This window comes from Mesitornis unicolor, unplaced genomic scaffold (assembly GCF_000695765.1).
Source record: "Mesitornis unicolor isolate BGI_N332 unplaced genomic scaffold, ASM69576v1 scaffold29588, whole genome shotgun sequence".
Classification (NCBI taxonomy): Eukaryota; Metazoa; Chordata; class Aves; order Mesitornithiformes; family Mesitornithidae; genus Mesitornis; species Mesitornis unicolor.
Window position 1 is genome coordinate 1 of NW_010201702.1, and position 24,220 is coordinate 24,220.

Sequence of the window (24,220 nt, forward strand, 5' to 3'; positions counted from 1 at the left end):
AGGGGCAATGGGTGCAAACTGGAGCATAGGACGTTCCGTGTGGACATGAGGGAAAACTTCTTTACTGTAAGGGTGACAGAGCATGGCCCAGGCTGCCCAGAGAGGTTGTGGAGTCTCCTTCTCTGGAGACATTCAGAACCCGCCTGGATGCATTCCTGTGTGACCTGGTCTGGTGATCCTGCTCTGGCAGGGGGGTTGGACTGGGTGATCTTTCGAGGTCCCTTCCAACTCCTCATATTCTGTGGTTCTGTGATTTGGCATTGGGCATAAGCCAGTCTAGTGGGATCATCTGGGACTCTGATGTAGTGTTCCTGTCTATGTAGAGACCAAGGGCATCTGTGATGTCCTTAACTCCTGCTCTCATGCTGTGGTGTCTCACAGTTGTGACTGATTTCTTACTGTAAAGAAAGAGAGAGAAGAAGTGTGAGTTCTAGGATGTTTCATTTTGGGAGGGGAGAGAATAATGCTTTTCTGAAGTAAACCTTGCTGCAAAAGTCTGTTTACCATGTATTCACATTTGGGGCTGCCTGTGATCGCAGCAGCCTGAACTTAATCATGTGCTTGGCTTTCTGAGGAAAGGGTCCCAGTGGTGAGCGCTGGGTGAGGGAAGGTTCATTGCATAACAAGACTGTAGACAGAAGGGCGATGAGAAGCAAGTGCTCCTTGCAGGGTAGAGTAAATGTGGGTGTAGAGCTTGTCACCTGTCTGTCTGGAGGTAGGAGTACAGCAAGCCCTGTCTCCTGATGCTGGGAGAATGAGTGCTCAGGGCTGGTTTTGGCTGTTACAGCTGATATCTTTTGTTATTTCTGCTTTCAGTGCATTAAAAGCCGTTGAGCTCCTCTTTCATCATGCAAACACACCATTAGCACCCATCGTCTTCCTTTGCGGTTTTGAATGCGTTGTCATGGCTTCCTTTGGGGTATCTATTATAAGTAACTAATGGATCCATGAGTTTAGCTTGCCTCAGAAGATGGATTTTCAGCATGCTGTAAATTGATCTTTAATGGCTTGGTCTAACTTGCAGTCCAAATAAAAAGCAAGACAGAGCAAAGGAGGGAGAGGTATCTAGGAAGCAAAGAGGGGTAAATAGGAGCATTGCATTTTCTCTTATTTGAAATGTATCATCTCCTTATTTATTTTGCAGACTCTTTTAAGATCCAGTACATGCAGTTCATGGCATACATGAAAACTCCTCAGTATAAAGCAAGTCTGCAACAGTTACTGGAGCAGGAAAAGGTAGGTCTTGTTTTTAACACCTCTGAACAGAATTGCCAGACTACCAGATACCTTAGATGTGGGGGGGAAAGTGCTGAAGATGGTATTTGTGTACACTTCACACCAGGCAGCTCCTTTTCTTCCCTAAATGTCTCCTAGGTCACGGGAGCAGGAGGTGGTGGTCAGCTCCTCTAGCACTGCCTGAGTACATTCGTGCCCTCACTTGGAGGGGCTTCCCCGCATGGATGCATCCTGCAAGCTGCTAGTCAAACTGCTCTTAGCTAGATTAAGAACAATTTAATTGTCTGAAGATGGTAGCAACTTTGAAGGAGTATTATCTAAAAAACACACAGATAGTAATTTCTTGGAGCTGAATTTTCTGGTTTTAGGCATCCTGTTCTTTTCCCACCATAGTACTGTGACATCAGGATGGCTCATTAAACTTGGAACAAGTTGAAGTGTGGGATTTAAAAAGCCAAACTATCATCACTGATTTAAGAGACTTAATGAAGCATCCTTAATATTGATAGTCTTAATGTGTTAAGATGACACTGGTGGGCAAAGTGTAAATTTACCAAATCGTGGGTGGAAATGAAAGGAAAGACAAAGAATCTGCAACTCTAGCATTTTTCTCTGCTATGGAGCCATTTCCCCAGCAGAGGGAGGACATTTACCGACTAAACTAGTTTTCTTCTTGTGTTGCTTTACCGCAATTAAGAATAATTTAATTGGTTTATAAATTAGTCCTGATGAGTGAGACTGTACTTGCTACTTCAGTGGAGGAAACTTTCCCCATAGACCCCGACAATGATCTTGAGTTTTTGGCCAATTCCAGCTTTTGGTAGCCCCCGTGGAAGCTTTCTCTTGCTCTATGGCCTTTGTGAAAGTGCCAGCATAAAGCTGTAGTGTTGTTTTATGAAGTTTTCCATAATGGGAACTCTTTTTCAACATGAGAGGTTAACTTGTGCTACCCCATTTGTTACTGAGCATTGGTTGGTGCCGATGTGGTGTTCATGCAAACCTTTCTTCTATGGTTGTTTCCATTTCTTTTTGCAGTCAGTCAGCACTTTGAATTTTCAACTTCTTCCTTAGCAGCATATTTTTCTCCTTGTTCTGTACTTGTCAGGGAAGTCAGCATAAAGTTAACTTATCTCCTTGCACAGAAAATAGCATAAGAAATGATAGTGTGCAAGTATTGTGCTGTACATGGAAAGTATAAATTGAGAGTGTGGAAAAGTAATCACTTTGTGGTGTTGTCTGACAGCTGTTTCTTACTTTAAGACATTAAAGTGAGGAATTCAGTATGAAAATATTTTTTAATGGAGTGTTACACTGAGAGCACGGCAAATTAAACTTCACAAAAACAGAAGCAGAACTTTGTTGGATGAGGTGCTGTTGTATTCTCTATTTAATAACTCCCTCTTACATGAAGACTACAAGAAGAACATTTCTGTAATGTGATTTTAAGATAACCAAGATGCTATGAGCTGCTAGTTCCCCAGATTACCCTTAGATGGAGCTGTCAGCTCCTCCACTGCTTGTAAGGGCTGAATGAAGTGACTGATGTTGAAAGCATGAATGATTTTTTCAGCATCACCTTCGCAGTCTGTTCAGCATTGCAGTGACTCAACTCTTTTCCCAAGCCGCTGGCATGAGAGGCGACAGGAGCTGCATGCCAGGTCCTGGCTTTTCTTGCACATGTGGAGCTTGCCAGTGCTGCTGCTTTGCTTCATGGATGGATTGCTTGAAAGATCAAGGTGCTTTTCGCCCTTGTCCTCCACTTTTTCTGGAGTCACAGCTCAGTTTCTGCACAATTCCTATTTGACCTCAACAGAAAAGTTTGAGAAAAGTGTAATCTCCAGAGCCTGCTCTTCTTGCTATGCTCATCTTTCAGTTGGGACCTGAATAAATGAGACTCTATAACGAGTCCTATCCTTGCCCTCTGCTGCTCACGTAGTGCACGACCATGAAGCGAGTATAAGGGATGTTATGGGCAGGAAATGTTCTGCAAGTGGAAGGGTTGGGTGGCCTGCTGAAGTAATTTTGGCATTACAAGTACAAGTGATTTGGGTTATTTATTACTTTCCTCCTGCCTCCCCCACAGTGTATTTTCATTTACCGCCTGTCTTCTATGAGTGTTGTGTAGGAAAACACTGAATTGGGACTCTGGAGATTTAGATTCCCGGTTTAGTAACGGATTTCATATGGATAATCTTTTCCAGTTCCATTTCTGCTCTGTAGGATGTGATTATTACTATTTCTTTACAATTCACTAGGAATATAAAAATGAATTTTTAAGACTATCCTGATTATATTTTACCATATAGCAGAAAAAATTACTAAAAAGCTCTTTTCAGCCTACCTAACTTCAGCAAGTGTTGAACACTAACAAACAGGCTCACAGAAGTCTGAAAACTGGAATAGTTCATACATCTCCTCTCTGCGTTCAGACTCCCTCCCAACTTGCTATACAAACTAGGTGTAAACATCTTGCTAAGATGGATCATGCTGCAGTTGGTGCTAAAAGTATATTTTTTCACTCTTCCCTTTTCCAGGAAAAGAATGCTCAGCTACTGGGGACAGCACAGCAGTTATTCACCCACTGCCAGGCACAGAAAGAGGAAATCAAACGTCTTTTTCAGCAGAAACTTGATGAGGTAGCCCTGATCTGGTGAAAGTGGATGCTTGTTAGTCATCTGCATGCAAACAGTTCTGATAAAAATAAGTAAGACCAGAGTAATCTCAGGTCTTCAGCCTCTGTTTTACAGCAGATCATGTTAAGTAATGTGGAATCTGTATCGCTCTTTGGTTTTTTTTATCTTCATTGTTGAAATTGTTGTGTGCCACTCTGTATCCAAGGGAGGGGGCTGACAGACCACAAACACTGTGGTATTTTAGTGAAGGAAGTGTCCGTTGCTGGTTGAATAGACTCTGGCAAGTTGAGAAGCACAGAAGAAAATGTGGTGACTCTCTACAAAAATAGTGTTCTTTCGGCTGGCAAGAAACCAAATGCCAGTTTTAAAGTTGAATAGCTGGAACAGCAGCTCCAAGTGAGGTACTTTTGTCCTTCCTTGTTATCCTAGCAATGACAAAGTGCCTTGGAGAATGCTGGGAGACATTCTGTAAGCTGCGTTAGTTCTGTGGGTCACCTCAATGTCACTTTGGAATGTGACAGTCATCTGGAATTAGAGTGTCAAGACCTTATTGAATGATCTCTTCTCACTCTTCATCTTGTAGTTGGGAGTTAAAGCTCTAACATACAATGACCTGATTCAGGCTCAGAAGGAAATCTCTGCTCACAATCAGCAGCTGAAAGAACAGACGAAACAGCTGGAGAAGGACAACAGCGAACTCAGGAACCGGAGCTTGCAGCTGGTGTGTACCATGCTTGTGTCTGGGTAGTGGGGTGATGTTCCCATTTATGTAAGGAGGACAGGTCGTGAGCTGCGGACTGCCGCTGTCTTCATGATATCTTGGTAAATGAAAAAAGCTGTAGCTCCTCTGTGACAGAGAAGAATGATGGGGGAAAATGCTGAGTGACAGTTGGCTCTGGCCTCAGCTGTGTCCCATAAGCAGCTGTGCACCTCTGTGTGCACTTGTCACTGAATCTGGGTCTCGCTGGCTGAGAAGCTTGTACAGTGCTTGCTTTGCAGTAGCCGTAACTCTTGTGTTGTTCATCTTGGTAACTCAAACTGTTAAGGCAAATAAGAGGGAAATCTGGACTTGGCAGTGGTTAGGCAGGCTGGGTGATAGCACTGTTTTTAGAAAGAACCAGGCCACCTCCTGCCATATTATGTGGTGACCATTTTAGTGGCATATTTGGCTCAAGCTGAGAGGAGTTTTCAGTGGGCTAAGAAGGTTCTTGCAGTTGAAAGGTGCGTGGCTTTCAGCTTTCACCTTGAGTGAAGTGTTGAAAGTTGTCTTTTGATCTGTTTATCCTGTGTCTTTGCAGCTTAAGGCACGGTGTGAAGAACTGAAGCTGGATTGGTCAACTTTGTCACTGGAGAACTTGCTCAAAGAGAAACAGGCATTGAAGAATCAGATTTCTGAGAAACAAAAGCACTGTTTGGAATTGCAGGTAGAGAACAAGAAGCAAATCTGGGTTCACCAACTTGGGGTAGTTCTTGGCCAGTTAAGGGTATTTGTCTAAACATGATGTTAAAGGATAAGCAAGGTAACTGTTTTTCTTCCCCTGCCTTTCCCTGCCCTGCAATCCCCCAGAGATTAATCTTTTTATTAGAGGATTGTAGTAAACTTGAAGAATAAGGAAGTGGATAACTTATAAAGGAAGTAGATGCTATGACATGATTCCTTGGTAATGCTGTGGAAGGAGGAGTCATGGTTTATCATGAAATATAATTTAAAAGCATGACTTGGTGAAAAGAAGTCCTGCTTGTTTGCATATGTGGCTTCATGATAATATTTTCTGACATCTTGATTCAGGAATCAGTACCCACAGAATGTCACTTACCATTATGAAAATAAATTAAACTACTGTGACCGGAGAACTTTTCTTTGTCTATGAGATTAGCACTAGAACTAATCCAGCCTGGATAGCATATCAAGGCAAAACTCCATAATGTGATGGAGTTGTCAAGTGTGGTCATTAATCATTGTCCTCTTCTTCATTTAAAGATCAGCATTGTGGAACTCGAGAAAAGTCAAAGACAGCAGGAGCTCATGCAGCTGAAATCGTACACGCCGTCTGATGAGTCACTGTCAGTACAGCTACGCCATAAAAACCATTTGAGCCGTGATCCTGAGGCCGATAACAGCAGGTTCCAGCTGGAACTTGAATGCTCTAAGTTTCCTATGCCCCACATCAATGGCATGAGCCCTGAACTGTCCATGAATGGCCATGCTACACCCTATGAAATTCATAACACTTTTAGCAGGCCCTCTTCCAAGCAGAACACCCCTCAGTACACCACCTCTCACCTGGACCAAGAAATAGTTCCGTGTACCCCAAACCACAGCAGCAGACAGAAGGCAGACAAGATGACGAGCTTGTCCTTACCTGATTACACCAGGTTTTCCCCAGCTAAAATAGCACTAAGGAGACACTTGAATCAAGACCATGCAGTCAATGGAAAAGCAACAACTAATGAGATACAGAGGTGAGAGTGACCATTTCCTACGATGGGAAAGGAGGGGTAATACTATTGCTTGTTTTTAATAACTGTGGTTTATTTGTACTGTGGAAAAATATTTTTTAAAGTGGAGTTTTAAATACTTGTTGAAATTTTGTGTCAGGAAAAAGAGCAGTGAGAGCCAATTGGGTAAATAAAGTGGTACAGTGCCTTGAGTTTGGTACAGGAATTCCTTGCAAAAGAGAAGTTATTAGCTTTTGTATTCTAACGGTTGTACATTTCTGTTCCAGAGCTGACCATGTCAAAGAGAATGGCCTTACATATCCAAGCCCTGGTATTTCAAATGGCATAAAGCTGAGTCCTCAGGAAACTCAGCCCTCTTCCCCAGCGGCCTTACCAATTGCAGGCGAGAAGGTAAGAGATCTGCTTGTGCTCAGGTGCAGAGATGTTACACCTGGCAAAACAAAAAAAAAATGTTGGCCAAACTAGGGGATGCAGGCATGTTCCTTTCTGTGGTCAGCTTGGTGTGGAGAATAACACAAAGTACAGTAGGTGCGGTAGAACAAAAAGTAGGTACTGGCTAGATGGGGAGAATACTCTGCTCATGGAGAATGTGCTTACCAGAGCTACTAGTTTGCATGTGGAGTGTGCCAGTAATGCAGTAGGACATCTATTTGATCTGGTGCATATCTACTTAACTTGAAAAGTAGTCTTCTTCATATTAAAAAATAAAATTTATAGCTTAGTGCATCTTCTGCACACAGAGGCCCTCAAGATATGAATTCTGTCAGATGAGTGCTTTTCACAGAGCTCTAACAAAGACACTAGGAAATGAGCTTGCCTAAGGCATTCTTTTCCTTATGTTTGGGGTCAGCAGTAGCTTTAACTTACATTTTTCTATGCTGTTGGATATTGCTGTCCCAGTAGACTGGTGTTGGTAACAAACCTGCTCTGTGCATGCCCTGTCTTTGCTGTATAGTAATGGTGTCATTCTTTTGTGGGGGGACAAAATATAAATGAGCAGGTTACCATTGGTTTAAGAAGTCTTTTCAGTAATAGCATGGAGTTTAAAACATTATTTTCTCTTTTGCATTTACAGGTTTTGAGAGAGAGAACCTCTGTGAGTAATGGAGAAACTATCACCAGCCTACCTATCAGTATTCCTCTCAGCACAGTGCAGCCCAATAAACTCCCTGTTAGTATCCCTCTGGCCAGCGTAGTCCTACCTAGCCGTGTTGAGAAGGTGGTGAGTAAGGGATTGTCAACACTTTCCATCCCTAACTAAAATCACACTGGGCAGTCGTGGGGTGCTGTGCACCAGGATCTGTAGTGGGCTGCAAATCAAGAATATCTGGTGCTCTGGGGGAGGCTGCTGTTGGGATGCATCCTCTTGGCTTGTAGTCATTCCTTAGATTTTGACTCTTCTGTCTGTGGGGTGGTGGTATTTCGGCCAGGAAGGAAAGTACATGCCTCAAGAGATCCTGGTCTTAAACGCCTGGCTGAGTGGAAAAATCACAGAGTCTGAGAGTTTGTGACAGTGAAAGCAGAGAACCACACATGGCAGTTTGTTCTTAGCTCCTGGCCCTCTTATGTGACCCTGGGAGACAAATTCTTCTGCCTCAGTTTGGTCCTCTCAAAATTGTCTGTCTTTATCACATATGTGTGTAGGATGAACTTGAATAGCGCCTTGAGGCTGTCCATACCGCGTGTGAGTGACTGCTGTGTAGCAGCAGAGAGCAACTAGAGAACTTTTGGGGCCGTCTCTTTCGGAAACGCTGATAAGCCCATGCTGCTCTCAGTGGCAGAAGAGTTTATAAAGCCTGGTCCGGTTTCTCACAAATTACAGTAGAGAACTGAGAAGCATTTGCTGCTTTCATGAGAGAGCTGTGAATTTAGAATCCATCCACAAATTCCTGCCTTACAATTCCATATGTGGAAAGCTGGGGTTGTTTCATAGTATTGAAACCATTATCTTTTTCCAGCTGTAGACTTTTAGTTGTAGCAGAACTGCAGTCTGCCCAGCTCCGAGCAGAAGTTATGCATCCTCAGAGAGGATGCTCTGGATGGCATCTCTCACTTCAGCACATTGTTTCTTCAGGCTACCATTTCACAATTATTTTGCCTGCTTTTGTAAAACACTGCTTGATGATCATACCCTCAGATAGTGTACCAGAGTACATGGCCTAATGCATTTTTATGCTCAGTTTGGAGTTGTTTTGAGGAACTTCGTATGCATAGGCTTGGAGACATGATACCACCATCGATTTTCTTTCTGGCTGCCTGTGAAACAGCGGACTGAGGCATTCATCCTCTGGTTGCAGTGCTGTCTTGAGTCTATAAACTTTGAGCCTGTTCTCCCTCTATCCACATGGTATCTGTTGTGTGCTAGATACTATTGCAGTATAATTAATCACGGTATTTATTTTTGTCCCATAACATGCTGATCTATGGTTTTCTCTAAACAAACAACATTTAGGACATTTAGGAAGTAGAACCACTTTCCTTGGTAGATCCACTAATGCATGTGAATTTTGTTTAATTTGTTGACTTTTGAGTATGCTTCCCGTACTAAAATGCCTGTTTCTCTCCCCCCAGAGAAGCACACCTAGCCCAGTTCATCAGAGTAGAGACTCGTCGACACTTGAAAAGCAGATTGGTGCTAGTTCTCATAATGGCGTAAGCAATGCTGCTGGAAACAAGCCACTGGCTTTGGCTACCTCAGGTAACAGCCTCATCTACGCGAAGGTGCCCTGTCTTGTTGTGACAGCACCCGCAAGGGCACGCGTCGGAATTTTCCGAGTACTACTTGTCAGGTCATTCAGGCAGTCGAGTGCTAGATAAATGTGTGTTTTGTAACGAGACCACAGAATTGTGGATGGTGATGTTTTGAGACAGTGTGTGCCCACAGCTTGGATGCATTCTGGCATAAACTATTGGTTTGACGTGCTTTACCTGAACTGTAGCACCTTGCAGTGTAAATAAATAACTGCATTTGTAATTTCTTTTATGTGGATTAAGAGATTCCTACCTTTACCATGTGGCAAACCAGCCAAGTGTTGCATAACTGTGCTGTGAGCTGATGATACGGCTTTAAAAGTTTTTATTTTACAGGGTGGTGGAGTTTTTTTAATAATAAAAATTAATTTCTTGATGCGGGTCACAGTGGTGCCTCATGAGCAGTTGCAGAGGCACTAATATCTGGGTAGGAAGAAATGTCAAATGGGAGAGGGAAGGGATGCCTTTTAGTGCAGACATTGCCTCTGCAGTCACTCACCTGTTGAAACTGGCCTTTAGCCTTTCAGGATATGGAAATGTTGTGGACAGGAAAAGTAGGTTCTGGTATCCAGAAGCTATTCTACAGTGGATCCCTCATCAGAGAGTGCATTTGTTCTTAACGTTTACCACCACGAGGGGCTTGTGTTGGTTTTTTGCATCTGTTTTGCAAAGAAGGGCTTGGCTGCAGCTTTCTATCAAACTAATGAAGTTAAAAAAAACCTTGTTATAAACCAATACTGTGTTTCCTTTACTCCTTTCATTTAGACAGCCCAGAGAATAGGCCTTACTAGAGCACTAAACCCATTTATAATACACCCTTTCCAAGCTTCCTCCCATGTGGCATTCCTCTGCCACCATCTCTGTGAAGATCCCCTGTCGCTCCTGAAGCCACAGCTGTTTGTTTAAATTTGAGGAGATGGGCTGTATAGGTGACATGGTCCCTTCTTTTTTGGGGAAGGGAATGGGCTGAATTTGGCCATCTTGCTTCCTTGACGATTGGAAGGAGTTGAGAGTGGAGGAGTCCTGATTTCAAAAGATGTAACAGCTCAAAAGAAACTTACACTTGAATTCCATTTAAAAGCTGGTTAGAGCATAGGATATCTCCATATGACACATGGATTTTTCTGAACTGGCAAAAGAGTAGTGAAAATCATTAACCCATAACTGAAACCGCCAACACGCAGAGCCATGTTCTCAACTGCACTGTGTAAAAAGCAGCCGTGCAGTTTCCCGTGTAAGACGCGGCTGCTGGCTGATCTCATACAGGTAGAGCTGAAACCACTCCCAGTCATCCCTGAAATCTAGCACTGTGACCTCTCGCTCAGCAGAAGCAATGATGTATACTTTCCCTTTCAACAGGTTTTTCTTACTCTTCTGGCTCCGTGGCAGTCAATGGAAATCTTACAAACAGCCCAGCCCATCTTAACCATAGTGTTGATCAGGCAGCTCTGGACGACTCCGGGAGTCTCTTTAACTCAGTAGGGTCTCGGAGTTCCACTCCACAACATCCTTTGCTAATGATGCAGTCAAGGAACTCGGGGCAAAACTCCCCTGCTCACCAGCACTCAACAAGCCCCAGGTTAAATGGCACCTCCCAGAGCCTGGTAGGGGTTTTGCAATATGCAGATGCTCAGAAGATGTTTGCCGAAGGAACAAAGGGGGATCTTCAGTCTGATGCAGCGTTTTCAGATCCTGAGAACGAGACCAAGAGAAGAATCATCTTTACGATCTCTCCTAATACAGGACATGTAAAACAATCCCCTTCCAACAAGCACAGTCCTCTGCCCACGAGCGCTCGGCTGGACTGTGGCCAAGCACATGCGCAGGATGGGAAGAAGCGAGGCCGGCGGAAGAGATCCTCTACTGGGAATCTCAGCGGGAACTCCGGGGTCTCCCCTAAACGCAAATCCTTACCTACTGTGTCTGGACTCTTTACGCAACCGTCAGGTTCACCGCTCAATATCAACTCTATGGTAAGGGCAAAAATGAAAAGCTCTGGCAAGAGAGAAGGCCTGGGAAAGCTCTTTGTATTAGAAATAAGCCTCAACTCTTCTGTTCTTTAGCGTACTTTCAGGCTGTTGCAGGGCTAGAATTGGTGTGAAGATCCTTTGTGAGAACGGCCCCTCTGAGAGGCGAGTGAATTGCTGAGAAGTTGGTGAACTTTTTGTATAGGTAGAACATCTTCAAAGAGTTCTTTGCTGTCAGAGTGTTAAAAATTAAAAATAATATCTTCCCTTATGACAAAGAGCTTGTTTCTGCAGGGAAGTTGATTTTTAGGCTGTAGGTTAAATATTTTGAAAATAGTTGAAGCTAAGATTGACTAAATAGCATTAGTGTGCCAGAGCATATGGCATTCTTGCATAATTAAGCCAGCTATAGGAGTTGTGTTCATGTGATCCTACAGTGGTAGTGTGGGAAAAAAAAGTGATTATCCCATGTCTTCATTTCTGTGTTTTAAACATGAAATTGAAGAATGACAGTTAGATGTTTTCCAAATTATATTAAAGCTTTCATCCCAGGTTCTAATGCAGGATGGTGGAGTGTAACAGCAGCAGTGCTAAACAAGCAGCTGTTGGCATATCCTACAGCTGAGCAAGTTAAGCCTGCTTTTAATACCCTTAACAAGACGCCTTGTTTCTAAAAGCATGCTCTCATCTGTAACTGCTTTCTTTCCTTCTTGCCCAGGTCAATAACATTAACCAGCCTTTAGAAATAACAGCCATTTCCTCTCCTGAAAACTCCCTGAAGAACTCTCCTGTTCCTTACCAGGACAATGACCAGCCCCCGGTACTGAAAAAGGAAAAGCCCCTCATTCAGACCAACGGCGTTCATTACTCTCCTCTAACGTCGGATGAAGAGCAGGGATCTGAAGATGAGCACAATAGCAGCAGGTGAATACACAGGCGTGGGATTTAGGCTGCGATTTCTCTGAGCTGATAACGGTGCTCTAAACTGGAAAGGTGTGTTAAGCCGCCTTTGTTCGCTCTGCTTGGAGGCTGATTGCATTACACCGAGCCTCTTAGGAAGCTGAAAATGTGAAGAGAGGAGGTATTTAGAAAGTAGTACTTGAATGTGGGAACCTACTGTTGCTGTTATTTGCAAAGCTGATAGAGTCTGCCCTGTGAAAGAATTGGTGTAGAAATGATTTTGTTACTACGCTGCTCTGTAGGAGTACTGAAGCTGTGTGTAATCTTTAACTAAGAATCTGTCTCCTGCTCACTCCCAGTTTCAACTTGATTCAAAATTCCTGACTTCCTGCCCCAAACTGTTGATGTGTTGCTCTGAAGATTGAGTTCTTGCCACCCTTTGCCTGCCTGTAGGGTGCAATTTTTTCTTGTTTAAGGTGCTAGAAAAGTAACCACTATGGAAATGTGAGCCACAGCCTACTTCTTGTTGTGAAAGAAAAGCAACAGTGAAGTCGTCTGAATGTGCACTAATCTTAGCAACGGGTGAAAATCCTGTAATAGCTTCTACTTAAAGTTTGTGGTGCTTTTTTTAAAATGCTTTTAAGTTCTTCTAGTAACATCCAGCTTTCTAGCTGCCTTGGCTTTGTATGCTCTGGTTAACTGTTAAGACATGAACATGAGGAAGACGGGTTATGAGGGTAAATGTGCAACTAAAGGTCTGCAATGAGCGCTATAACCTTTTTGTTTTCCTGCTAGAATTGAAAGGAAAATTGCAACCATATCACTGGAAAGCAAATCTCCCCAGAAGACTGTTGAAAATGGTAGGTGTGTGGAATGTTAATTTTTTTGTTGTAATGATTGGATTTGGGAATGGGTGCCTGCCACTGACTGACATTGTTAGCCAGTAGCAGGCTTTTCTGTGCCGCTGAGCAGAGTGCAGTTCTGCCAGGGCTTTGAATAGTCATAATTAAGACAGGTGTCTGACAATTACAGATTTTTAGTCAGTCTATAGTCAGAAGTCACCAAAGATCTGACCATTTTTTTTGTTGGCTCAGTGTTTGGGGAGGGATCTGTAGTACAGAGACTGAGGAAAAAGTCGATCAGCATTCTCAAACTTTTTCAGAGCATTAAACTAAATTTTAAGGACTTTTAGATGACTTGACAAATATTTCTGCCTTTGGATCAGAAGTAGAATTACAGACTGATAAAATGTGGGTGTTGAAAGAGAAAACCCTGTTCTTAATGAGCAGATTCAGTGAATGCTGGTTTTTGACACTTAAAAATTTTCCTCCAAACTAGGTGGCAGCTTATCTGGGAGGAAACAAGCACAAAGCAATGAGAACATGAATAGCAGTAAATGGAAATCTACTTTTTCACCAATATCTGACATCAACCTGACCAAAACTACAGATAGTCCCTTGCAGTCGGCTTCATCTCTGAGCCAGAATTCGCTGTTTGCCTTCAGGCCGTCCTCTGAGGATGGCCTTGCCCTCGATGCCAAGATCTCAGCACACACGAGGAAAAGCATTGCCATGCCCTCGTCCGGGGCAGATGGGCTCAGCCCCAGTACAAACTCCACTAACGGATTCTCGTACAACGGTGGACTGTCGACTGACATTGGTTTACACAGCTTTATCGATGGTGCTTCTCTTCCGCATAAGGCTTCAGACGTGACGGCTTCCAACTGCTCCCTGGGTTTCCAGTCACAGCGAAGCAAAGATGTGGGAATATCAGAAACGAATCCTTTTTTGAACAAGAGGCAACTCGAAGGCCTTGGTGGCACGAAAGGAGAAGACTTAAATCGGTCAGGGGTCAAAGGCAAAGAGATCAGCGAAATAAGCATTCGTACTGGGGGTTCTTCAGAAAAAAACTCTTTGCAGCATAATGGAAAGGTTGGCAAAGGAAGGGACCGAGATGTGGAGTTTAAAAACGGCCACAACCTTTTCATTTCTGCTGCTGTTTCGTCTGGTGGCCTTCTGAATGGTAAAAGCCTTTCTACTGCTGTTTCTTCAGCAGGCAACCCAGCATCTTCTGTTCCGACGCACCATCCTTTCCTAAACACTTTGACCACTGGATCGCAGTTCCCCCTTGGCCCCATGGCCTTGCAAGCAAACCTCAACTCGGTGACAAATTCCTCAGTATTGCAGTCCTTATTTAATTCAATGCCAGCTGCTGCCAGTCTGGTCCACGTGTCATCAGCTGCAACCAGACTGACTAATTCTCACACTATGGGGAACTTCTCTCCTGGGGTTACAGGTGGAACAGTTGGAGGTAGGCAGAACTCTTTCTCTGGTATAAGACAGGGCCTAAAGGAAAGTCTGACGCTGCCTCTCCAGGGGTGAAACCCTTTTCTTCCTGCAGGATGTGAAGCAGATTGGTCCCACATAACCAGTCTCCTCTGTCTCTCGGAAATGCTAGGATGAATTCAGTTCCCCACAGTTGAAATCTCATGAGTTTTTTCTACTAGATGAGCTTGTTGTATCACCTTAACAAAAGAATACACCCAGACTTTGTGATTTCATAATGTATACTTGTTCAGATGTTGCTGTGTTGGAACCAACTTAGGTCTGCCTGCAGGTAAAAGATTTAACTTGTCCTGGTACCAAGTTAAGGATCTCTAACTTATCAGCTTGAGTAAAGGTTGAGATCAGGGCTTGATCCAGGAAGAGCAAAACATCGGTGCCTCTTCAGAGGAGATGGTGCTGGGAGTTGTGTAGCATTCCGGCTCTTGAATGGACACAAAGAACATTTCTCTGCCACGAAGCGCAATGCCATATGCACCTTGCACTTCTGGGGTTCTGCGCAGGCTTGGCTTCTGTGGCCCAAACGGGGAGAAGCTGGCAGGGCTAGAAGATAGTCTGAGCCTGCCATTCCTGAGTGTCCAAGGCAGTTTTTCTTACCTGTCCATAATCATTCAGGCACCATGTCGGGAAATCCTAACTCTCCCATCTCTCAGCATGTAGATTTGCTGGAAATACAATCTCCCCTCTGCTGCCCTGTAAGTGGGAAGGCAGGAGGGTGGGGAGGGAAGAGCAGCAGTTTGAGTCTGCAGATAAACGACTCTAAAGACCACGTAATCTCATCCAAAGTCTGCCTGTGTGGTATAGAACTGACAGTTCTTGGGTCTGACCATTTTTCCTCGTGGCATTTAGAGGTTGGCAGTAGGAAAGGTAAGTGCAACCTTTTGTACCTCCTGGCCTGCACCATTATCTCTCATTGCTTGCTGCCTTCTCATGCTGCATATTTTTGTATGAGGCTGTAACTATTATAATTTTGCTTTTTTCTTTTTTGTTTTGTTTCTCTTGTCACTTGAGACTGTACAAAGCCCATCTGTTGAAGCTGAGTTTTTCTCTCCTGTTTGCAGGTATTTTTAACCATGCGGTGCCTTCTGCCTCCTCTCCTCATCAATTTGGAGCCAGTTTCAGCAGCAGTGCTGTCTCTAGCAGCACAGTGCTAAGCTTAAACCCTCTGCAGGCTGTTGCCAGCACCTCATCCTCATCCTTCCCACCCCCTTCCTCTAATTTAGTAACATCTAGTGAGACTAGATCTGCTCAGCACCTCAACAGAGCGCCAGTGCAATCTGTTTTCCATTCCCCCCCGCCGCCTCCTAACGTTTCATTGCCCCCACCCCCTCCTCCATTACTTGCTTCTAACCCCGAGCCTGCGCTTCTGCAGAACCTGCCATCCATCTCACCCGGCGAAGCTTTTTTGCCGTCCTCTTCTGCTGCTTCTGTCCAATCTGCTAATGCTTCTTTGTCTATTAAACTAGCTTCTCTCCAGCACAAAACCTCCCGCCCCTCCTTTACAATCCATCACCCGCCTCTGCCCCGTTTGGCGCTGGCGCAGTCCGCGCCCATGATCACGCAGTCCAACGCAGCTGGCACGTCCGCTATGTGGGTTTCACTTGGCATGCAGTCTCCTTATGCTTCGCACCTTTCTGGGGTTAAGCCACGATAAAGAGCTTGCTTAGCTAACAGTTCTTATTTTGTAAGGTAAGGCTAGAGAAAAAAACAGAGGAGTTTTGTACGAGATGCTGAATGATGCTTCTTCCTTTCCAGAGATAGGCTGGGGATGGGCTCTGTGACACAGAGAAACCTCTGAAATGTGGGGAGCAAATAATGGGATGGCAGAGGATGGAGAGGCTCAGTGCTTTCTGTCCTGGGAGTCAGGATTTCTCGACAAGGAGTGCTCACAGTGGTAACTTTGGTCTGTCTCATCTGCCGTTAGGATTATGTTCAGGTTGGGATCACTTCATGAAAATGATCATTTCTGAAGATGAAATGTCTATTTTTAAACAGGGTTTTATACAGTTACTGGAAGCGGTTGTTGTCTACTTTGATCCCCTTCTCCCCTCTTGCCCTCTGACACAGACTGTTGCATCTCCACAAGTCCATGTCCGCATAGCATTAGGATGCGTGATGGTGCTGCTTTGTGACTGTACTTGGCAATGTGGCGGTCTTGTTTTTACCATAGTCAATAACAACTGCTTTAAATAGTCTTAAAGTTAAAAATCTCTAGGTTATGAGCTCTGCAGCTTTGTCTTGGAGAGCAAATGCACTGGTCTTGCACTGCAATTAATGTGCCCCTTGTATCACTGGAAAACACAACCACAGGTAGCACAGAAGTGTTGTGATATATCTGTGCACTGCAGCTTTACTGGACTTACCTGCTAGGGCTAACAGGAGCCATCAGCTGCTGTATTTATGCTCACTTGGCGATCACTGGCTTTACTGGGTAGACTGTGAATGAACACAGGGAATCTGCAGGGTTAACTGTGGTCCATGCTTTGTCAAGGCTGGGCCATAGACAGAGGAGCGTTGCCGCAATGTATGCATTTTTACTGACGCAGGTATTGAAATGCCTTCAGAGCGACTCCAGAATAAAGTGTACCACCACAGAGTTGGGTACTGTTGTTCATGAAAATGCTCTGTGGCATCCTGATGTAAGGACTTGTGCTTGCAAAGTTAAATCAGTTCTGTTAGGCCCCAGAGCTTGCTCCATGCTTTTCTTGTAGGTCTGTGATGTTGCTGCTGTTCACTGATACCAAAGCTACGTACAATACAATATATGGTTGAATATTCTTTGCCACTTATAAAACATATGACTCAATTACAATATACCTGAGAGATTCTTTTGGCTGTGCATTGTGTATAGCGTCTTCATCATCAAATTGCTCCACAGACATGCACAAACCCTCATTAGGCTTTTGTGAGGCACGTAAGTATTACAGTTATTACCTCCATCCTTCTGAACAAGAAAGTGTGGTGTGGTTACAGAGTGGGCTCAAACCACCCTGAATAGAAACAAGATGGGGGAGAAGGGGTGAGGAGGGTTAGATTTGGGGTTTTGGATACGTGAGCAACTCAGGCCAAGAGCAGTGTGAAAGCCTTACCTGGAATTGAGGTCATATTGAGCCATCGGGTGTGATGGTCCCTGTCATGAAAGGTCCTGGGCAAAATAGGCAAGGCACCGAAGTGATGGATGGAGAAAGAAAGGAGTAGCTGGATGACAGAGCTGGATTATGGAGCAAAGGAGCAGAAATAATGCCACCAGGAGACAGGAGATGATGTGACAGATGTACTGTAGCTGTGGTCCTGCTCCATGTGACTCTTGAACATAATTCAAATATTTGAGGGGTTTCATTGACTTTGGTGTGAATGCGTGCGCTCAGAGTCCTTGATGAACCAAGGTTGAAATCTGGAATCAGGGATTAAAATAAACTGCTTTGCTTCTCATAATGTTTCTCCCCCAGGGTAATAAAAAATTCAAAGCAGATTAATGTGTGCTAGAAAAAAGGTGAAATACTGAGTGAGGTGCTTTTTTTCCCCGTGCCCAAGGTCAGTCACAGACTGGTGACACTGTCAGAAAGCTTTAAAACCACAATAGCCAGGACGGGATGTGCGTGTGTGTCGCTCGTGGAGGCATCCTTTCCTGGGTCAAGGTGCTCCTTCTGTGCTGGCTGATGAGGTCTGGGAGCAATGTGAAATGATTGACGCGACTAACACACCATAGATTTTTGTGTTTTATTTAGATGAGTCTCTTCCTCTCCTCCTGTTGTGCAGGTAACTAGGATTTCTACCTCAACCCAATGTGACCTATGCAAGGACAACGTGGACCAACTTCACTCGGCTTCCACTGAAAGGTGCTCACCTGGCCTGTGCAGGGGTTTCTACTCTTACTACTGGACAAAACAAAAACACAAAAAGACCTAAACAACAGAGAAAAAAATATTTACTGTGAATCTGAGTAAAAAAAAAAGAAAAAAAGGCAAAAAAAAGGCAAAAGAAATGCTTAAAGCTCCAGTTTGTATTGTTGATAGTTTAGATAAAGTATTTATCTTTTTTTAAAGTGAAAACACTTTTGACTTATTTTATTCCGCCTAAAATTATAAATACAACTTGTTATTAAATTCTCTGAATTATAAAGGACTGGCACACCAGCAGAGATGTAAAGAGCCTCCTTTCGGTGCTATTTCATCCGTCAGAACTGTGCCTCTAGTTTGAATCCTTGGTGCTGAATTTGGAGGGTTGACCAATGCCAAACCCAGTTCTCAGAAAGGTCTGCAGTTTATTTATTCCACTTAATCTGTTCATTTACCAAAACCCGCTTGGTTTGCAGCAGTGTGAGCTGCAGAGAACGGCAGTCTTTACCTGATGTCTCGTTTTGATTGAACTGAGCCAGGCGCTCTGTTAACTGGGTGGTTTTTAATTGCGTTTGTTACAAACGAGAGCTCCGTGCTCCCCTCTGGAGTGGCAGCTAAGAGAGCCCCTGGGGCGGCCCGGGCCAGCTCAGCCAGCGCAGGCACAGTTTGAACAGGAGAAATTCAAGCCCTGCCCCATTATAACTACTTCACTGGGCCATTTGCAGTTGCTGGTGGCACTCAAGTCACTGTGAATTTTGGTAGCTAGTCTGGTAACTTGTTTTTTGGGATCTCATTGGCATATGAACAGGGTGCGTAATCACTGGTGTTGGTCAGGCCCTTTTTACCAACGTTGGGAAGACTGAACGTAGCGCTTCTGTACTGGTGCAGGTAGCAGATTTTCTCACCTTGTTGTTTTTGTTCCAAGTAAAATGTATTTTGTTAGTAGGGTTTTTGATACTTGATTCAGAAATGGCTTAGCCGTGTGCATTTATTGATGAAGTGCATTTTGCTTTGGTATTTCTTTGCTTTAAGTAGGTCTAAACGGTAGTTCACAAAAACACCGCCATCTAGCTTGCCGTGCTGCCGCACTATCAAACTGGTGCAGTGAATTGTTTTGTGAATTGGTGTTCTGTGTACAGAAAGTGCCGCTCGGAGCAGCGGCTGTATTTTATAGAGATGTGATGAAAAGATATAAATTTCATATGCTTTATTTCATTTATTTTTAGATTGTACAATGCACAGTAAACTTGTAAAAAAAATCTTATTTATTCAAGTGCACAAAGTGAGGAGAAGGGTGATCTACTAAGTAGAAATCATGCTGGTCTGTAGTTCAGACTGGACCAAGCACCGACAAAGAAAACTATAGTTAAAGAAGGGGAATTGCAACAGCAAAATGACTGGAAGAAAACCACAGTTAGGCTTTGGGAAACATCGCCTGGCTGCCCTGGTGCTCCGAGGGGCAGCGCTGGCTGTTCTGCATCAGAGGCTCACTGTCCCCAGATATATTCTCAGTTGCTGGAGCCCCCTGATGCTCTTCCCTCCCCAGCAACTGGGCATCACCTTGGTCTTAGCAGCTGCTGTTGGAGCATCCTGTGGTCACAAAGAGCTGGGCCCAACGCGTTTGCTGCTGTTTTTGAAGCAGGCAGGAGATTCCTACCCTTGTGTGCTGGATCCAGAGGGATGGCTGTGAGTGCCATGCTGGTCACGTGTGAGAGAGGAGATGCCGTGGCAGTTCCTGTCCTCTACAGATTTCAGTTAGGCCCTTTTCTGTGCCCCTCATCCCCGGCAAGCTTAGTAGAGATTCAGGACAAAGTGAGTTATTTTGTTGATTTGTGTCTTCCATAGGCAGCCTTTGTGCGCAGAAACTGTTGGTCTGAGTTGGCCTTATTTGCTGGAAAGGGAAGGGATTGATAGCCCTGGAAAACAGGGACCTTTTGGAACTGGTTTCTGCTTTGTGTGTGGGAGAGGAGTTGACAGCAGTGTGCCCTGCTGAATTATTGACAGCATGATGAAAAGCTGGGAAAGGGCAGAAATGCTCAGAGAGTGATAGCTGAGAACCATCCAGTAGCTTCTAGTAGAAGCCGTACTCAGTTTATGTCCTGGAATCCAGGCAGACGATGTAGCCCAGATGTTTTGCAGCTGGGAGTTGGGCAGCTCCAGCTTCTTGCAGATCTTTGGGTGTCTGGGAGTTGCAGAGCTGCCTTAGCATCCTTCCCAGCACACAGCGGAGTGCTTGGGTCTTTGAAGGCTTTACCTTGGTGGGCTGTGCCTGAGCAGTTGCTGGAGGGGCAGCAGCCTCCATTACATCTCCCCCTATCATTTATATCCCTGATAAGAAAGATGAGGAAATTCAAATAGAAGCTTTGAATCACTCTGCTTTTATCAGACCCTCTTCTGAAGAGGGACTGCTCCTTGGGCCTCTTGTGCCCTGCTTCATATCAAACTGCAGACACATTCACCAAGAGATCTCAGCCACCTTCACTTGTTCCCTGTGGGGAGGGTTCGCTTGTGCTCATACCCGAGGCACTCACAGGACACCAGTACAGATCCCAGTTCGGAGCAGGAACCGACCCGCAGAGCTCTGCTGACCCTGCTGTGCTGTTCAACGCCTGCTGGAGGCCCCCATTGCCTGGCTGGCTCCCATGCTCCTCCTCGGCTGAAGAGCACAGCCAGGTCCTTGTTGTGGGAGTGACTTGCTTTGCATTCACAGCATTTCAGGAATCGGTGTCTGGGGAACAAGACACAACTGTCAGACATGGCTTAGTGGTGGACTTGGCAGTGTTAAGTTGGTTGAACTCCATGGTCTTAAAGGTCTTTCCCCCTACCTAAATGATTCAGTGATCCTTTGGAGCAAAGGCTCTGAGCAAGGAGTTCGTCATCTGCTCTCCAGTGGTGTGAAAATGCAAAACCTCCTCTGTCATCTGGGAAGGCCAAAGGAAACCAGACACTGACAGGGAATAAATATGCAGTCGGGACATACTTGAAAGGGGCTCAGTCTGCTGGCCACCCTGCTGAGCATCTGCGTCAGCCGCCTGGGTCTGCTGGGACCCGGCCTTGCTCTACCTTGGCCGTCACCTCAGTGCCGTCACTCCCGGTGATGTTTCCATCTTGGCAGCCCATGCTGCAGGAGTCTGGAGCTGCTCTGGCCTTGCCAGTGTCTTCCACCCCCACCTGGCACCTTCACCTTGCGATGCGTTGTGTAAAATCGCAGTGCGTTTCACTTGCGTGCCAGCTCTCATCTAAATCTTTGCAGTAATCCCCGCTGAGATGTGCTTCCAGGAACGATCAGCTCATGCTTGTCGGGAGCGGTGTGAGATAGAATGCCAGCGAGTGCTGGTTTTGGACTCATGTCTTAGTATTGCGTTAGCTGGGAGATGGTGCCAAGAGATTTGTGGTGTTGTCTTCCCCACACCCTGAGCTTTTATTGCTTTGCCATCATCTTGGGCACGTTCAACTTGGTTCTTCTCTGTCAGCAAAAGGGGGAGAGCATTTGCCTTGCTGTGGGTTGCTGAAGGAAGAGCTCCTTGAGATGTTAAGACCTTGATCTGTATAGCTGCAAGAGTAAGATCCTCGTGACCCTGCCACAGGAGCACTGTGCCAGAGGTCTGAAACCTGTTTTCAATAATTAGAGATACTTTGGGGTAATCAAAGCCAAACAGCCGGTTCCAAACAGAAATTCCTTCTGCGTTACCACATCCTGCTGGGTCCAGGCATTTCGTGGCTGTTCCTTCTCCTCCACGCCGCTGCTGGCAGCGAGGGACTCATCAGGAAGTTAAAATACATCTTGTAGCACATTTGTTGCCAAAAAAATGGAACTTCCTGAGCATTGTGCTGAGCAAAACCTGTGCCCCGCTGCTAAATGTCAGCCTTGAGGAACAAGCCTTGTGCGCTCTTCCTTTTTTGGTGATTTGCTACCTCTGGCTTGTGCTTGCCGGGTTCAGTGCTGCGACCCACACCATGCTGGGAAGCTGGGAGCGCTCCAAAAACGCTGAACCGAACCTCGCTGTTTGCTGCAGCTTACTCATTCAGCAACAATTCCCGCATCAGCCAGGGGCGTGGGGGCACCCAGCCCTCAGATTGCTCTGCTTTTCCTCTAGCGAAGGGAGAAAATGGGAAAACATTGCTGGAGGACGGAGAGGCTTGGGTTGCTGAAGTCACCCTGTCCCTGCAAGCCTCTTGCTGTGGTGCAAGCGAGGCTGTTTCCTTCAGGAAGGTGTGGATCGGTCTGGACAACCATAACGATGGGAGCATCGTCATCTCTCTCAGTTCATGTTGTGGACACAACAGGAGAGGAGCAAAGGGGAAGCTGCTTTTTGGGGAAGCTGCCAACCACAGAGAGTGCAGCGCACCCTGGATTTCCTTGACATTTAGGGACAGAGCACCATCTCCAACTCTTCTAATAGCAGGAACTCATGTCTCCGTGGCCAAACATAGAAACATTTTTCTTGTGCTTCCATCTCGTGCCCCTTCCTTCCTGGTGGCGATAGTGACTTTATCTTCTAGCACATGTTTTATGCTTGCCTCACTGGGGTTTGGCTCAGCTCTGGGCACGGGCTCAGCCTGGGTTATGAAGTCCAAGTTCCCCCGTGCCAGGACTTGCTGGTGGGGAAGGGGAGCTCGTAGGGTCTGAATCTGTGATTGCACCTACAGCTGCTGAAGTACCCTGGGCAGGAAGTTTGATCATGAAGGGATCCATTAGTTTTGTGAAACTCCCAGGGCTTGACGCTCCTCAGCCTTAAACTCACCCATTTGTCACGCTCAGTTGCTTAATCTCAAGTCCAAGTGTTGAGTCGCTTTTTTCTTTCTTTAGTCAAACTTTATACCTGAGCAAGTAACTTCTTCATTTGAAATCTGAGCAGATGGGTTTCAGGCTGGATCAGCTCTTCTGTTGCATCTGAGTAACATTTTGGAATGGAGCATTGCATCGGTGCTGCTTGGCCATCAGGGCTGACTGCGTGGCTCAGTGCAGCACGGTCAGGCGTGTGGGTGCTGCCTTCACCCTTAGGGACAAGAGTGTCCTGAGCGGCGTTGGTGACACTGCTCTGCACAGACGTGTAGGAGAGTCACTTTGCCTCGGAGGATGAATGGAGGAGTGAGGAGGAAGGAGATGGGTGTAAGGCAGAGGGGCTACAACAGCGACTGTGGGTCAGGCACCCCTCACCACAGCGGATTCACTCCCTGTGGGGATCGGGTTCTGTCTCATCCCAGCCATCCCTGAGGAGGCTGCATCTTCCCATGCTTCCCCTTCCAGGAGAAGGTCTCTTGCTCTGGAGGAACATGGCCATGGACAGGAAGGTCGGGGTCGCCTCTGGGGACCTGTGTGGTTTGATTCTTGCTAGGATTGTGTATGTAGGAAGCAGCATCTGCTCCCCCCACCCGTTATTTTTCCACTTAGAAGAGTCCAAGCAGAGGAGAGGCTGAGTGAGGGCTGGGAGAGCAGCAGCAGAGCAGGCATCTGCAGCCGTGGACCCAGCTCCTGTCCAGGTGATTGCTTGTGTGGGATGTGGTCACTGTGAGTGGTTTGAGGGCCAGCATGGGCATCCATCTCCTCCCAGTTTATTCAGAGGGCCCAGCTCTTTGTGACTCCGTGGATCCACCGGTGGCCCTTGCACAACGACCTGTGGGCCCCATGCCCTCGTGGTGCTTCTGCATCGCTGGCACGAGGTGACCCCAGCCCCGCTATCACTGTGGACAGCAGGACGGCTCTGCAGAGCAGAGCACGCATCCTCCACCCTGTGGATGGGAGCTTTGCAGGATTTGGCAGCTTTTTTTTTTTTGTTTTTGAGGTTTTGCTGCATTTTTGGCAGAGGAAACTCCCAGCACTGGGAACTCCAGAGCCTCCCCTCCCGGCTCATCCCCATGGCCCTTCCTTCCCTGGCCAGTGCTGTTGTTGGTGCCGATGCCCTGGAGCACCAGGAACAAACGCCCGTCACCAGAACTGGCCGTGCCCATCCCGGGGCCGCTCGCCGCAGAGCCCCCCATTGGCCCTCGGGGATTTTGTCCCAGTGCCGGCTTCACTTTGGGGGTGGTCAAGTCCCATTTAAAACCCAGTTGCTTTCTGTGTTGGAATTGGTCCCTTTAATACAGGGTAT

At 45.8% G+C, this 24,220-nt stretch overlaps 1 protein-coding gene across 1 annotated transcript; it reads left to right on the forward strand.

Annotated features, from left to right (window-relative positions):
- Nucleotides 1-1,144: 1,144 nt before the first annotated feature.
- DOT1L (DOT1-like histone H3K79 methyltransferase) lies at nucleotides 1,145-18,263 on the forward strand (the record flags this gene model as incomplete). Its single annotated transcript, XM_010190191.1, has 13 exons — nucleotides 1,145-1,236; nucleotides 3,771-3,872; nucleotides 4,453-4,590; nucleotides 5,168-5,293; nucleotides 5,851-6,332; nucleotides 6,596-6,719; nucleotides 7,405-7,551; nucleotides 8,901-9,027; nucleotides 10,440-11,053; nucleotides 11,766-11,971; nucleotides 12,743-12,807; nucleotides 13,286-14,257; nucleotides 18,049-18,263. Coding segments are annotated over 13 exons (3,203 nt in total), but the record flags the coding sequence as incomplete, so codon positions are not given.
- Between the last annotated feature and the right edge of the window lie 5,957 nt (nucleotides 18,264-24,220).